Below are 15,228 nucleotides of genomic sequence, written 5' to 3'. Positions count from 1 at the left end.
GGGGGGATAGGCAGGCCTGGCCATTTGCCTAATATTGTCTCGTTCCGAATCTGCTTTCATCCGAGAAAAGTATGTGACTCCACTCCTCATTGGCCCAGTTCCTATGCCCTTGACACACGATTGCACCCAGTGCTGCAGATGTGTGGATGTCAGTGGAACACAACGTACTGGTCATCTGGCAAAGAGACCATACCCCTGCAGTCACCTTGCCACTGTAGAGTGTTATGTTGTGTGCCTGCCAGCCTTGTCACACATGGTTGCAATTCCACCTGCTTTTTGGCGTGGTTCATTTCTTGGCTGGAACCAATGTAGTGGTCGTCTGCTGCTGCAGTTGACTATGGTCGACCACCTGCTCTCCTTCAGATGGCAGTGACTGTGGTTTGGAATGCTCCCTGTGCATGTATAACAGTGCTGTGAGCAATATCAAACTCCTGGGCTACTCTAACAGCACTTTATTCTTCTTCCAGTTTCCAGATGATTCTTCCCTGTGTGAAGTGATCAAGATGTTAGCTCCCTACCATGTTGTGATGTTGACACGATAGTCGCACTGACCTTACACATGTGATGCCCAGCTTTCTGTATACAACTGGGAAACCTCTGACAATATGCTCCCGACTTCCATTCATTTCCCAACTTCCTGCTGACATCACTTTTATGACTTTTCTTCCCTTTCAAAGTAGTTAGGAAAAAGGTGTTGGACATGTAGTAAGACAGGTTATAATAGTGGGATTATGTGAATGATCTAAAAATGGGAAGACAGGAAGAACAATGCACATTATTAATGGATATAGTAAATGTTATATGAACTTGAGCATACTTTCTGAAAGTAACGAATGTCACGGGAACGGGAACATAATTAGTAATTTAACAGTTTCTGTGAAAATATTCGTTTGTTCAGACCGCCACCATAACACTGGAAAAAAGTAACTATTAGTCTGGGTACTTGAATTTATTCCCAAACAACCAATGTCGTTTCTTCTGTATATTCTGAATGTCGTGCTGTATTATTAGTGTGAATATAATTAATTTTATGCATAAAACTATTTTTATTCCAATGTTTTGTTTCAGCCCACCGTGCTTCAGTACACGGTCGGAGTCTTGGGCGAGCGGCCCTCAAGCAAGCACGTACACTGGAGTTAGAATTCACTTTGGCCCCCAGACCTAATGCAATGCGACGTGGTCCCCGTAGTGGGGGTGCTGGCGGTGGCAGTAGTGGTGGGGGTGGTGGCAGCAGTGGTGGTGGTGCCACTGGTGGCTATGTTGAAGATAGCGGTGGAGAACTGATGGGCTTTGATGAAGGTGCTGCTGCACCACCACCTCCACCACCACTTCCTGCTGCTGCAGATTTTCCAGTGCTCGGCGGCAGTTCTGGTGCAGTCACAGTGCGATCCCTACCTCCTCCTCCACCTCCTGTCTGCCGACCCCGTCGTCCTCCTGTCCTGAGGGAAGAAGATTTCCCCGCATTAGATAGTGGATCGTCAGGTGGAACCTCTGGTCCACAAGGTCGGAAGACTGTGCGTGTGAGTGTAAATGGGGAACGGCCTTCATCTGCTTCTAATCTCTCCATCAGTGTAAATCGGCGTGCAGATGGAGCACTTACGACTCGACTGTCAACTTCACGTGGCTCCAGACCAATTCCTGCAGAATCTGGCACACCGAGAGAAGATTTTCCAGCACTTGTTCGCCATAGTGACACTTCCTCTCAGTGGTCTTCACCTATTGTGAATAACTTGTCCAATGGTGACCCACGACAGTCCCGTGCACAGTCACAGCCACACCCTCGACAGTCCTCAATAGTTAAAACTACGGGAGCAACAGCGAAGAAAGCATCCTCGTCACTTCTGATTCCTATGCCGACTTCTTGGCCTGTTGCACATGATGAAGAAGACAGGGCACCTGCACCTGTGTCTTTGGGAACTGTCAAGGTAAAGTCCAAAAAGAAAAAACCAAAAGGAAGTGTGACAAATCAGGTTAGTTTAGATCAACCACCCAGTCCTTGCAAAGTGGCAAACCAGCAGGACTCAGGTACTAAGAAAAAAAAACAGAGTCCTGATAACAGAACTAAAGAGTCAAATCTCAATGGAAATGTGAATGACTCTACAGATTCTGCTACTGCTTCAGTTTGTGCGACAAGTGCACCTGAGCGAAAGAAGTCACAACTGCTCATTACTGGTCTCAATGCTGCCAATGAAACAGGAGGCAGCCTTCCAGCTCCACCGCCTGGTTTCCACAGTACGTTGTCACCACCGCCTGGTTTTTCTGTTACACTGAGTTCAGTTGCGAGGGCTCCTAGTTCAGTGCCTGAGAGCAATGGTAAGATATTGTTACTACATCTCCACTGGAATGCCTTTTTTTGTTATTAACTCAGGATGACATTGAATATATATTGTTTACCTTACATTGATAATTGATTTATCTGTTTGTTTGTTGTGACTCTAGGTCTGACGTTCACAAGCAGTAGTGGGAGGAGCTATGCAGTGAGTGCACAGTCCTCTGAGGGTCACAAATTTGTACCACCACCTGGGGCAGATCACCGCAACAGGCAGTTGGTAGCCCGTGTAGCTGAGGCAGTCCCTGATTTAGATACCTTTTTGCGTCGATCTGCCGAATTCCGAAGAGGGGCACTGACTGCCAGAGAGTTTTATGATGCTTGTGCCCAAGCAGCTGGTGAACAAACTTTTGCTGAGATATTTCCTGAGCTGCTTCTCTTGCTGCCAGACATAACGAAACAGCAGGTAATCACATTGGCTAAATATATGTAATTGGTGATGTGTATTCAGAGAGACTAGCTATTTGCAACTTACCTTTGTGACATTTGTTTGAAGTTGATGATATTGGTCTTCTTCATCATGGTTAGAAATTAATAACAAATTTCATTTGATGTTCAAAGCCTTTTACAAAAACTTCGAACCAAAAATTACTGAGAGCAGATGTATTGTACAGCACAGCTTGAGTGGGGTGTGTGCAAAGCGGAAGAAGTGAATTGCCAGGGGTGAATGAAAGTCATAAAATCCAAGAGAAGTCTGTGTTGGTTGCAGATTGGGACTACAATGTGACTATTCAGGAAGGATATTAATTATTCCACATACCAGTGATATTGGTGGCAGGAATGGATAGACAGACCTCTAGACAGTGATATGACAGGGCTGAAAGTTGAGTAGTAGAGTTACTTGAGTGTTTTTTCAAAAATGAACATCAAATTTCGCCATTGTATAAATTCCACAACAAATGCTTTTCCCCCTCCCCTACAATAGGACCAGTCCTAGTAAATGAACCTTTGGTTAATGATAGGTTTAAGCTTGTACAATCTTTTGTTCTTATTTTTTGTAAATCTTCCATTTATTTGTTGCAATTATTCATAGCAATAAGTAACACTCTTTTTTTTATTAAAGGTCATACTTTTTAAAGATTTTTTTATGTTACTACTTTATTAATAAATCTTTACCCCTTCAATAAGATTTGACTGCATCGTATTACTTATATATTAGTTGCTCTTTAGAGACAGCGAACTTCCGTGTCAAATTCTGCATAGCTGTCTATGTAAGGCAAATAGCTTTATATGCTGCATGCCCAGCTTTCTTCTTACTCCGTGTTCGTATCTGGCCTGTATGTACCTTATTGCATTAGTAGCTTTTCATAGAATTTTTCAGCCATGATAGGTTATTGGAGAGGTATTGTGTGTGTGTGTGTGTGTGTGTGTGTGTGTGTGTGTGTGTGTGTGTTAATCACCATCATTTAGAGCTCTTACTATGTAGCATGAAACTAATCATGCCTGGCAGCCATTTTGAATGCAACTCATAATTTTCAAGTGGAAAATGGGTTGTGTAATGCAGCAAACAGATAAAGAGATAGAAAAGAAATTCAGTTGTGCCATTTGTTTGAGCATAGCTTTATTTGTTCGTAAGTTGAGTGATATTTCTTCCTTACAGTTTACACAAAAGCTCATGATGTTACCACTTTTAGGGGATTTCGATCAACCCCTCCCAGGCAGACCACACATTACCCGCAGTGTGATGATGAAACTTCTCATCAAATTCTGTGATACTGGTTCAGTAGCAAAAAAAAGCCCAGTGATAGAAAGCAGCTACAGAAAACAGCTACAGGTGAAACTTCAATCACTGTACTATATCATTCAGTAAGAGTCCAGGCCACAGAATTTGCTACATCTCACAGGCAACTACATTCACGTGTACATCAGTGAGAATTTTGGCCACACACAAATGACATCCTTACAGAATTTTAATGTTACAACATCTTAGTGAGGACGATCCAGATCGTTTGGGTCAGTCTGCAGAAAGGGGGACATGCAAGCTGGACAAAAACTGTTCTTTGCTCTATGACATACTGTTCGCAGATGAAACTAATTTCTGTACAAACAGAGACGTAAATAAACAAAATCGCAAATACTACTAAGATGTCAACACTCACTGTATGATCAATCAAAGATAGTTGGCACATTAAAAGTGCTTATTTTTTATGGAATATAGGGTTCTTTTGAAACTTCCTGGCAGATTAAAACTGTGTGCCCGACCGAGACTCGAACTCGGGACCTTTGCCTTTCGCGGGCAAGTGCTCTACCATCTGAGCTACCGAAGCACGACTCACGCTCGGTACTCACAGCTTTACTTCTGCCAGTATCTCGTCTCCTACCTTCCAAACTTTGCAGAAGCTCTCCTGCGAACCTAGCAGAACTAGCACTCCTGAAAGAAAGGATATAGCGGAGACATGGCTTAACCACAGCCTGGGGGATGTTTCCAGAATGCTGTGAGTACCAGGCGTGAGTCGTGCTTCGGTAGCTCAGATGGTAGAGCACTTGCCCGCGAAAGGCAAAGGTCCCGAGTTCGAGTCTTGGTCGGGCACACAGTTTTAATCTGCCAGGAAGTTTCATATCAGCGCACACTCCGCTGCAGAGTGAAAATCTCATTCTGGAAATAGGGTTCTTTTATTGCTCAGCCCTTCTTTATTGGGAGTATACCAACAGCAGTTCGTCATCTGCAGTTGCTGCTATCTGAAGATGGCATATTTCCAACTTTTTGTTAAACACTGATGTCGGAAATGTCCCCTCTACCTTGGGAAGCAATCCAATTACTACCGATGTTAAGGATTGCATCGAATAGTAATATCGGCACTTACCAAATGAAGCACATGGTTCTTTGTTGCTGGTTAAGGAATACTTAACCTAAATTCCTTTGGATGTAGGCTGCTCCTCTAGGAAAGAGAATCCTTGGTCTTACTGTAGCTGGTCTTTATATGTGTGTATGTTGCAATAATAATCTGCAGAATTTTGAGTCATCGTCGTTTATTCACGAAAAATACAAAACATTTTCATTGTCCAGCCGTTCCATCCACACCAGCCATGTGCATTCAACTGCCGTTCCAACTTCCTCCAAAACCCATCGCCCCCAAAGAACAAAAATTTACAAAACATTAACATCTTTGGAAATGGAAGATTAAAGATTTAACCACTAAAATTAATATCAATAATTCTGTCTCGCTAGAAAATGCATAATTAAGATCTGATTAACAATTGGCATAAAGATTAACAATTGGTATAAAACCGAAAGTAGACACTAAGATCTGCACATAGTAATAGGAAGCATAGAAATGGGAAGGTGGTTCCATTTCATGTCCCACTTCATTAGAGGCTAAATGTCTGTGCATACCTGGATTCCCAGTTTCCATGGAGCTAGATAGGTTGTAGTGTGTGTAAGTGGAGTGGCTGCCATGTTCCATAAATTTAAGTCAATTAGATTTTTCTCTATGGAAGCATTCGAAGGTAGTCGTGTTTGTGGTGAAGATCACAAACCTTGAACACTGCAAGGAGTGGATAAGGATCACTCAAAAATGTTTGCACTTTAGGGCCGTTTAGTTACTCAGGTGTCTCCGCAACGGAGCAAAGAAAAGCAATATAGCTTTGTGATGCATATGGGAAAGAATTATTATTATATCACAGTCTGACATTTAATACTGTGCAAGTTATTGGTTTGGGCAGTTGGAACAAAACTAGCACACCTAGCAGCTAGAAAGCCAGCTGTAAGATTTTGTTTTTAATTATTTTTCTACTGAATTAAAGGAATTGCTGTTATATTTTTGCATTCCAAGCATTAGTAAATTATCGAGAGACATAATTGTCATTAAGTAAATGTAAAAATGGATGAATCTCACTGATTGAACAGCTACAACTTATTTATGAAGAAATACTTATGAATATGTGTGTGACCGCAGCTTACTCTGCTGAAAGCAAGAGAATATAAACACATATTTCATGCATGAGAAGGGACTATGTCTGTTGTCTCCTTATTGTGATAAGCACTTTCCTTGAAACATAATTTTATGTCAAGCCCAATGATTTTCACTTTCTTATACTTCACATTACTTTCTAATGTACAAATATTTCTGTGAAACTGATTACTTTTGCTTCAAAAGTGGCTGAGTGAATATGTGTAAGATTCTTGCTGATTTTTGGCTCAGGTGTAGCAGCAATTGTGGAATTGGTTTCTTTTGTGTTGTAAATGGTTTAATGGCTTTTGACAATTGATTATCACATCTCATGATTTTTTTTTTTCTTTCAGATACAGTTGTGGTGTCTTACTTTGTATGTTAAATAATAAAGGTACTTCATTTCATACAAGTTTCCTCCATTCCACATTTACTTATTTGAGTTTAAGTGTAGTGTAGGAAACATTGAGTAGGTATACATCTTCTTTCTGCAAAATGTCAAGTCTTCTGCTGTTTATTATTTATTTTTTGTTCTTAAAATAAACTGACATTCTTCAGAAAAATCTGTAGATGACAAGAGAATTGTAAATAAACTGTCCCATAATGTACTGAACTGTACTTCCCAGGGTCCTCGAGAAAATAAACAAAGACAATAGTGGTATCATTTTTAGTTATTTGTGATTTTTTTATGGCACTACATACGCTCCCTATTGTGAAAACTGTTAAAAATCCGTATGTACAATATTATTTGCACTCATCTGGTATTGTATTCAGAAGTATCTGCTTGGAGTGCTACTGTCACAGTTTATAACAAAAATAAGCAGGATTGTTGTGACTGTATGTGTTAAACTATGCTTATATGCTGAGAAAATTGTGTTACTCTGATAAACACCTATACTTAAAGTGGACATTTTGCCATGATAAAATTTACAGCAGAGCTTACACTATGCGACTGCTTCAGCATGCGAGCTAGCCATCTCCACTCCCTTCTACACAACAATCAATTCGCCATCACTTTTTAGACTTACAAAAAATATTACTCTGTGCGAGATATGCTTAAGTAAACACTCGGCCACTTTCAGGGAAGCAAGAGTTCCACATTTGGGAAGAAGTTGCATGTGACCAATTCTTGAATTCCACGTAAACGTGTGGTTTTTGGGCATTCTTATAGACTATGTTTTGTTGTTGAACAAGGTTTTATATTTTTATTCCAGATTATTTTAAGAAGTTTACAAAAATGCAGTGCTAAATGGCACAGGTTATAAAGCATAACGTCATTCATTAGTAGTGGGCTTCAAATTCTTGTCCAGCCATACATATACATCTACACTCCACAAGCCACTTGCCAGTGCATGGCAGAGGTTACCTTATAGCAGCGTTATCAGTTTTTGTTCCTGTTTCATTTGCGTATTAATTTGGGGAGGGAGGGGGGAGCAGTGGTTGTCCATAAGCCTTTATGTCTCTCTGTGTGTGCTTATCTCATCATCATATTCTCATGATGCTTATATATGTGAGTTATATAATGGGGACAGCATAATGGTCACACAGCATTTGTCGAAAACATCATCTCTAAATTTACATGGAACAGTTTTTTGAGACCACATCATCTTTCTTTTAAAGATCCCCTTTTACATTCCCTCAGCATTTCTGTTACTTCAATATAGACTATACCGACCTGTTACAATCCTAGCTTTGTGTCTCTGAATTTGTTCAATCTGTTGTTTTACCGACTTTGTAATGAGCCCAATCTCTAGGAAAGTAGTCAAGAATTGGTCATAGTAATGTCTTGTATATGATTTCCTTTTGAACAGAATAGGTCGTATGTTGAAAAGAGATCATAAGATGAACATCTACAGAAGTAAAACAAGGGCAGTGGAATGTAGTCAAATCAAATAGAGCAATTCTGAGGGATTCGGATTAGAAAATAAGCCACAAGAAGTAGTAAATCCTATTTCGGCAGCAAACTGATTGTGGCCAAAGTAGAGAGCTTATAAAAATAATTGTTAGCATCAAATATAAATATAATAGCAATGGAGGTTAGATTATATGGACTTCCAATATATGGATTTGTGATTATCCGGATTGTCAAATGTGAGAAATATCTCTGTAGTGTAGTCTGTGTCTGCAGGAACATGTCACGCTGGGACTACCAACCTGCACCCTGCATGATCTCTGCTGCACCCATTTCATAATTGTTTTAGTTTAATAGTTGCTAATTGGTATGCTGTATGTCACACCTGTGCTTAAAAATTTCAAAGCACCAGAGAGTGGTGTTATCACCTAAAGATAAAAGTTATTGATCCATCAGAGAGAGAGAGAGAGAGAGAGAGAGAGAGAGAGGCTAGTTGTAAATTAACCAATAATTATGGTGAATGTATTTCTGTGATCAGCGGTATTAAGAATACTACTGGTTCATTTTTTAAGTACACCTGTGAACTTGATACAGTAGTGAAGATGGGAGTAAACATCAAAAAGTGATGATGAAACAAATAAATGATCTTTTGGAAGAAGCTTTATGTAATTCGTATGTACAAAAATGATCAACTAGGCAATTGATAGTTGCTCATTTGTTGTGTAAAGGGGCACTACAGTTTAAAAAAGGTGTCAGTGAATTATTTGTGCCAAAGATTTAAATCTAATTATGGAATACACAAATTGGAAATATGAGCTGAAAAAATGTCAGCTGATGTAGATGCAGCAATTCTTTGAAAGGTGGTTTTAAAAAATAACTGGACAGAAATGAGGATGACTTGGACTTTGTTTACAACATTGATGAAACCGTATAAAAATGGAAATAATTACCTTAAAAATCTTTCTTTTTGTGAGAGAATTCAGCTTTACAATATAAAACTAGTAAAGAGTGAGTAACTATTAGTTTGCACACACATTACTGGGTCCTGTAAAATGCCCTTGTTGCTCATCGGAAAATCCAAAACCCCAGATGCCTAAAAAATATCAGGGTTCCCATAATTTTTAAAAACCAAAAAAGTACGTGGATGAACATCGAAGTGTTCATTGACTGGTATGATAACATTTTTATCCCTGAAGTAAAATAATTTCAACATGAAATTTGTAAACCAGGGAAAATTCTATGTTTACTAGATAATGTGCTAACCTTTCCTTCAGCTGAACAGAGAGAAAATGGGATGTTTGTAGTAAAGTTTTTGTCTCGTGATGTGACATCCTTTCTACAACCAGTGCGTCAAAGTGTTACCAAAACTTTAGAATGACTTTATAGAAAGCAACTTCTACATAGATTGTTATCTGTTGATGAAGATAACATAGAAGTTGTTTTGTCATTTCTTGAAATTAATGAATTTAAATTAGTGTTGTTACATGGTTATAGATGCCATGGGATTTGATTGAAAAGAAGACTAAGAGAGGCTGACTTATGAAACTAATGATCAAGATTTTCAGATCATATCAGATGACGAAAGTGTTGGAAACCTATTCAGGCAAATAAACAGCAGGAAATCCAGGTAGATGAAACAGAGGAGAACGTAGATGCAGAAAATGCTGCAGACTTGTTTCGTGTAGAAGCATTTCAAGCCCTGGAAACAGCTTGCAAATGGTTCAAAAAATAAACAGTTATGACATCGTGAGTTTACTGTGTTTAAAACAAATTTGTGATAAGCAACACTGAAGCAAAACAGTTTACATCACATGACAATCTCCAAATATTTTAAACAAAATTAAACTACAGTGACTGCCCTGTGTGACTTTTGCTAGGTATGTCATGACTAAGTTTGCAATAATTTCGTAATTTTAAAAACATATGCATGTATGTACATATGAAAATATCTCTCTAATCTCATATTAAACATTGGTTTGTGTTGATTTCAATAAGGTTAACTTGTTTTTGTTGTTTCACATAAACACCTAACAGTGTGTACACAGCCCAGCCCACTGTCTATGTTTGCAATAACTGCTCGCACATGGCTAGTGGCAGCACTTGCAATGGAAGGTATGTAGAGTGTGTCGAGGGGGGAGGGGGATTGGGATGTGGATGACAGTGCAGTCGTTGTCATACTGCAGAAACAGAGTTATTTATCTGCCGTGCAGGATGAGTTATTTATCTGACATGCAGGATGAGTTTACCAGCTCCCCTGGCCACCAGTCTCCCCAGATTTAAACCTAATCAAGAATCTTGAGACTACCGCAATTGGTGTTTTGGACCATGGATCTTCAACCAAGAAATGTAGCACAGCTGGCCACAGCATTGCTCCACATTCCTATTGGTACTTTCCAGAATCTCATTGGCTCTCTTCCTGCACACCTCACAGCAGTCTGTACTGCAAAAGGTGGTTATTCAGGCATTTGACAGGTGGTCATGTTAATGTGACAGAACAGTGTATTAAATCTAGAAAGATAACCATATGACGAGAAAGCTGTTTTCTTCATACGTTCATTTTCTTCATACATTCGGTTATCCAGATTTTTGATTGACCAAATGACTTACAGCAACAATTAGTTTGATTAATTGAGTCTAAATTGATGTCAGTAACATTGGTTTGTAATTGTGTGCAACCATTCTTTTACCCTTTTTGTAAATAGGAGTGACCCTTGTTTTGTTTCCAGTCACATGAATCAATTCATTGTGCAAGAATTTCTTGCAAAATGTGAGCTAGGAAAGGACTAATACTGTGTCGTATTAAAAATGAAATCTAATCGAAATCCTATCAGGGCCTAGTGGCTTGTTCGCTTTAAGTAGCAATAATTGTTTTTTTGTCCCCCACCCACCCCCACCCCCCAAGGCTTCTGATATCAATATCTCCTATTTGTGTTCTGTACAGCCCTCATGCATAATTTTTATATGTGGAATTTAATATTTGTGCTTTCTGTCTGCTGTATTCAGTTTCAGTACCAGACAAAGACCCAAGCACTTTAATGGACTTTACTCTCTAGGATTTTACTAATAGATCTTTTAACAGGATTTAAGTTCAAAAATCATTGCAGGCTTCAGAAGTGAGCATTCTGATGGATCCAGGAATTGCTGTTAACTTTATGTAGTCAACTTCCCTGCAGCTCTATAATATTATAGGTGTAGTAGTCTCTGCTTTTGCAGCATATTTGGGTGGTACCATGAAATCAGAATAAGTCTTTAGCAATCTTTAATTTACTTGGAATATAATTATCCAGATGGCACTTGATAATTTGATAATGTTTTATGACTAACAGTTGTTCTGCTTTTGCCAGATGACCATTAAATGTTCTTATTTCATCCTTTATATAAATTGATTGTGATTCTCAATCAGTTTGGCCACTTGGACGTTTTTGCCTAGCTTTCTTGGTAGCCTTTGTGCCATTGGTGGCCAGTATTCATGTAATGGCATCATGGTTGCTCATACATCTCTCATTGGTGAGACTCTAGAAAAGATCAAGTCTTTTTCTAAGTAGGATGTCAAGACTATTTCTTTTGCATGTGGATTGTTAGGCTAGTTGTTCAAGGCAGTTGACAGGTAATATTTTCAGTATTATTGTGCAAGACTGTTTGCCCTCGCCTCCGAAAATTGAAATGTTGTTAGTAAAAGTCTCAAAAAGGTCTTTACTGATTTACTGTAAATTTTAAACCATACTCTTAATTCACACAGAAATGACTGTTTTTTAAAACAACAATGTACAGGTTTTCTGTTAAAACTGACTATGAGAAAGAAACTGCAGTGCTTTAGAAATGTGTGGTTTTGTTTCCTTGGTTACAACCAGTTTTAACTAAGATAGTGGGGCATTTAAAGAATTAGACAAATTGTTCATCACTTATATACTCTCTCATTATGTATATTTTTAAACATAAATTGTATACACAACAATGTACTTGGCTGTTTTCTTTCTGACAGTGTTTTAATAGAAAACAGGAAAGTTGTATTTTTGTCTTATTGACTTACAATTAGAATACTCCTACAAAACCTGAATTTGCAATAACAATAAACAAGGCAGAAGATCAGGGGATGGACAGATGGGCAGGAGGAGATGGACCAAGAAACAGGAGCAGTAGATGTACAAGGAGGGAGGGAGGTGATGAACAGTGAGATAAGGGGGGGGGGGATGAAAAGAGATGGGGGAGGAGAAGATTAGGACATGTATCCAATTCCCATACACATTAGATACTTGGGCTTTCTCTTTCCTTTCCCTTCCATTCAACCAGACCCAGCCACAGCACCAAGTGTCCAGGTACAGTTAGTGTGTATGTAGTTTCGCCAATCAATATTGAGCACATCAAAGTCACCATCTGCTAATACCACATGCTTAAGGTACTTCTGTGTTATCGAGTTTTTGGCTGTCTTTGACTACTGTGTGAACAATGTATCGGAATCTGGTGTTCGATAGAAACCCATCCAGTTATTAATAAAGTCCACTGCTCCTGGCTGCTCTTGCCCTTATTATAAGGAGGAGTTAAATGAAAACGAGATAGATGGAGAAAAATGAATCAGCTGTTTATTATTTCAAAAGCAGTCCCCATAACTGTTAATACAATTATCTCACTGTAAGACAAGACAGACAGTGCTTTCATGGAAAAATGTGGTTGTCTATGGAATCATGATTGGTACTCAGGCATGCACCTATTCATTCAAAGAAAATAGACATCCATCAGTATCTTTCTCCATGGCTCCAAAAATTTGTAGATTGCGTGGGGAGGGATCGGGACAGTATGGAGGATGTGTAAGGGTTTCCTAGTGAAACTTCTGCAGTGTAGTCGAAACAACAGGCGCATCAACTACGGGAAGGCAATGATGACCTTTCCCTTTGACTGCAAGTGCCTCTGTTTGTTTACTTTCTGGAACACAGCACCACAATTAACACTGTGGTTACTTTTCAGAAACAAGCATGCCTGCCGGCCAAAGTGGCCGTGCGGTTAAAGGCGCTGCAGTCTGGAACCGCAAGACCGCTACAGTCGCAGGTTCGAATCCTGCCTCGGGCATGGATGTTTGTGATGTCCTTAGGTTAGTTAGGTTTAACTAGTTCTAAGTTCTAGGGGACTACTGACCTCAGCAGTTGAGTTCCATAGTGCTCAGAGCCGTTTGAACCATTTTTTGAAACAAGCATGCCATCAAGTTCAAATGCCCAGGAATGTTGATAGACAGCATCACCCTGTTGCAGGATAAAGCTTGCCCACATATTGCCAAGGTTGTTCAGACTTTTCTGCAGAAGCCTCCATGAAGTCCCTATCTTTCCCCATACAGTTTCCATATTTTTGGGAAGAAAGACATTCACAGTTTCCGTTTTGATCGGACGAAGAGGTGCGTGCCTGGGTACAGTCCTGGTTCCTTAGGCAACCACAAACATTTTACCATTTTTGTCTCACAGTGGGATAACTGTGTTAACAATTAAAATGATTATTTTTGAAATAATAAATAGTTTACTTACTTTTTCCTTCTGTCTTCCATGTTTTCATTTGACAACACTTTATAATTCAATCTGATTCATTAGAATTAGTGATTCTGCTTGTCAGTACAAACACTTGTTTTTCTGAAGAGCCTAATCTGTCATTCTGATATAAATTTCCTGTGGAAAATTATTTCATTATTGCAATATCTGCTTTTGGGCCCTAATCAAGTGGTACTGCAAAAGATAAAAAAATATACACAGTCTCACAAACATGTCATCTAATACACTCAAGTGCCAAAGAAAATGATATAGGCATGTTTATTCAAATAGAGAAATATGTAAACAGGCAGAATACAGCACTGTGGTCGGCAACCCCCATATAAGACAAGAAGTGTCTGGCGCACTTGTTACTGCTGCTACAACGGCAGGTTATCAAGATTTAAGTGAGTTTGAATGTGATGTTACAGTCGGTGCATGAGCGATGGGACACAGCATCTCCAAGGTAGTGATGAAGTGGGGATTTTCCCATACTACCATTTCACGAATATGCTGTGAATATTAGGAATCTTGTAAAACATCAAATCTCTTATATCACTGCAGCAGGAAAAAGATCCTGCAAGAACGGGACCAACGATGACTAAAAAGGGGATCATTCAATGTCACAGAAGTGTGACCCTTCCCCAAATTGCTGCAGATTTCAATGCTGGACCATCAACAAGTGTAATTGTGCGAACCATTCAATGAATCATCATCAATATGGGCTTTCAGAGTCGAAGGGCCACTTGTGTATCCTTGATGACTGTATGACACAAAGCCTTAAGCTTCACCTGGGCTCATAGACACCAACATTGAACTGTTGATGACTGGAAACATGTTACCTAATAGGATGAGTCTTGTTTCAAATTGCATCGAGCGGATGGACATGTATGGGTATGGAGACAACCTCTTGAATCCTTGGACCCTGCTTGTCAGCAGGGGACTACTCAACCTGGTGGAGGCTCTTGGGACTCCTGATAAGTCTAGATACGACTCTGACAGGTGACATGTACGTAAGCATTCTGTCAGATCACCTGCATCAATTTATGTCCATTGTGCATTCTGATGAAATTGGGTAATTCCAGCAGCACACGGCCCCCGACACATCCAGAATTTCTACAGAGTGGCTCCAGGAACTCTCCTCTGAGTTTAAACACTTGCGCTGGCCACCAGATTCCTCAGACAAGACATTATTGAGCAAATCTGGGGTGCCTTGCAGTGTGCTTTTCAGAAGAGATCTCCTCCCTCTCCTACTCTTACGCATTTATAGACAGCCCTGCAAGATTAATGGCGTCAGTTCCCTCCAGCACTCCTACAGACATTAGTAAAGTCCATGGCACGTCGTGTTGGGGGCACTTCTGCGTGCTCGCAGGGGCCCTACACAATATTAGGCAGGTGTTCCAGTTTCTTTGGCTCTTCAGTGTAGTAGTACATTACAAGAAATGTTGAAAATAATACATGTTTGTGAAAGTCTGCATACAGAGTCTGCGCCAAATTTTTTGTATGTTTTTATATTTTACCTATTTGTTATTTTAGCTTTTGTAGTACTACTCGATAAGGGCCCAGAAACCAAAATTGCAAGAGTGAAATAAATAATTTTCTACAGCCTACAATGAACATGATGCCTTCAGAAAATTCTGCATGACTGTG

The 15,228-nt window shown here is 39.6% G+C and overlaps 1 protein-coding gene across 2 annotated transcripts in view; it reads left to right on the top strand.

Annotated features, from left to right (window-relative positions):
• The window catches only part of LOC126457881 (E3 ubiquitin-protein ligase ZNF598), a 92,813-nt gene that overhangs the window by 40,739 nt on the left and 36,846 nt on the right, over positions 1–15,228 (top strand). Inside the window, exons 5-7 of one of the 2 annotated variants that reach the window (XM_050094551.1) lie at positions 1,069–2,313; positions 2,440–2,735; positions 6,573–6,703. In XM_050094551.1, the coding sequence (XP_049950508.1) occupies positions 1,069–2,313; positions 2,440–2,735; positions 6,573–6,608 (1,577 nt within the window). In that variant the 3' untranslated portion in view covers positions 6,609–6,703. Of the gene's footprint in view, positions 1–1,068; positions 2,314–2,439; positions 2,736–6,572; positions 6,704–15,228 lie in introns of those variants that run through there. The other variant, XM_050094550.1, reaches the window with a different exon arrangement.

This window comes from Schistocerca serialis, chromosome 2 (genome assembly GCF_023864345.2).
Source record: "Schistocerca serialis cubense isolate TAMUIC-IGC-003099 chromosome 2, iqSchSeri2.2, whole genome shotgun sequence".
NCBI lineage: Eukaryota > Metazoa > Arthropoda > Insecta > Orthoptera > Acrididae > Schistocerca > Schistocerca serialis.
This window is presented reverse-complemented; position numbering and strand designations above follow the sequence as displayed.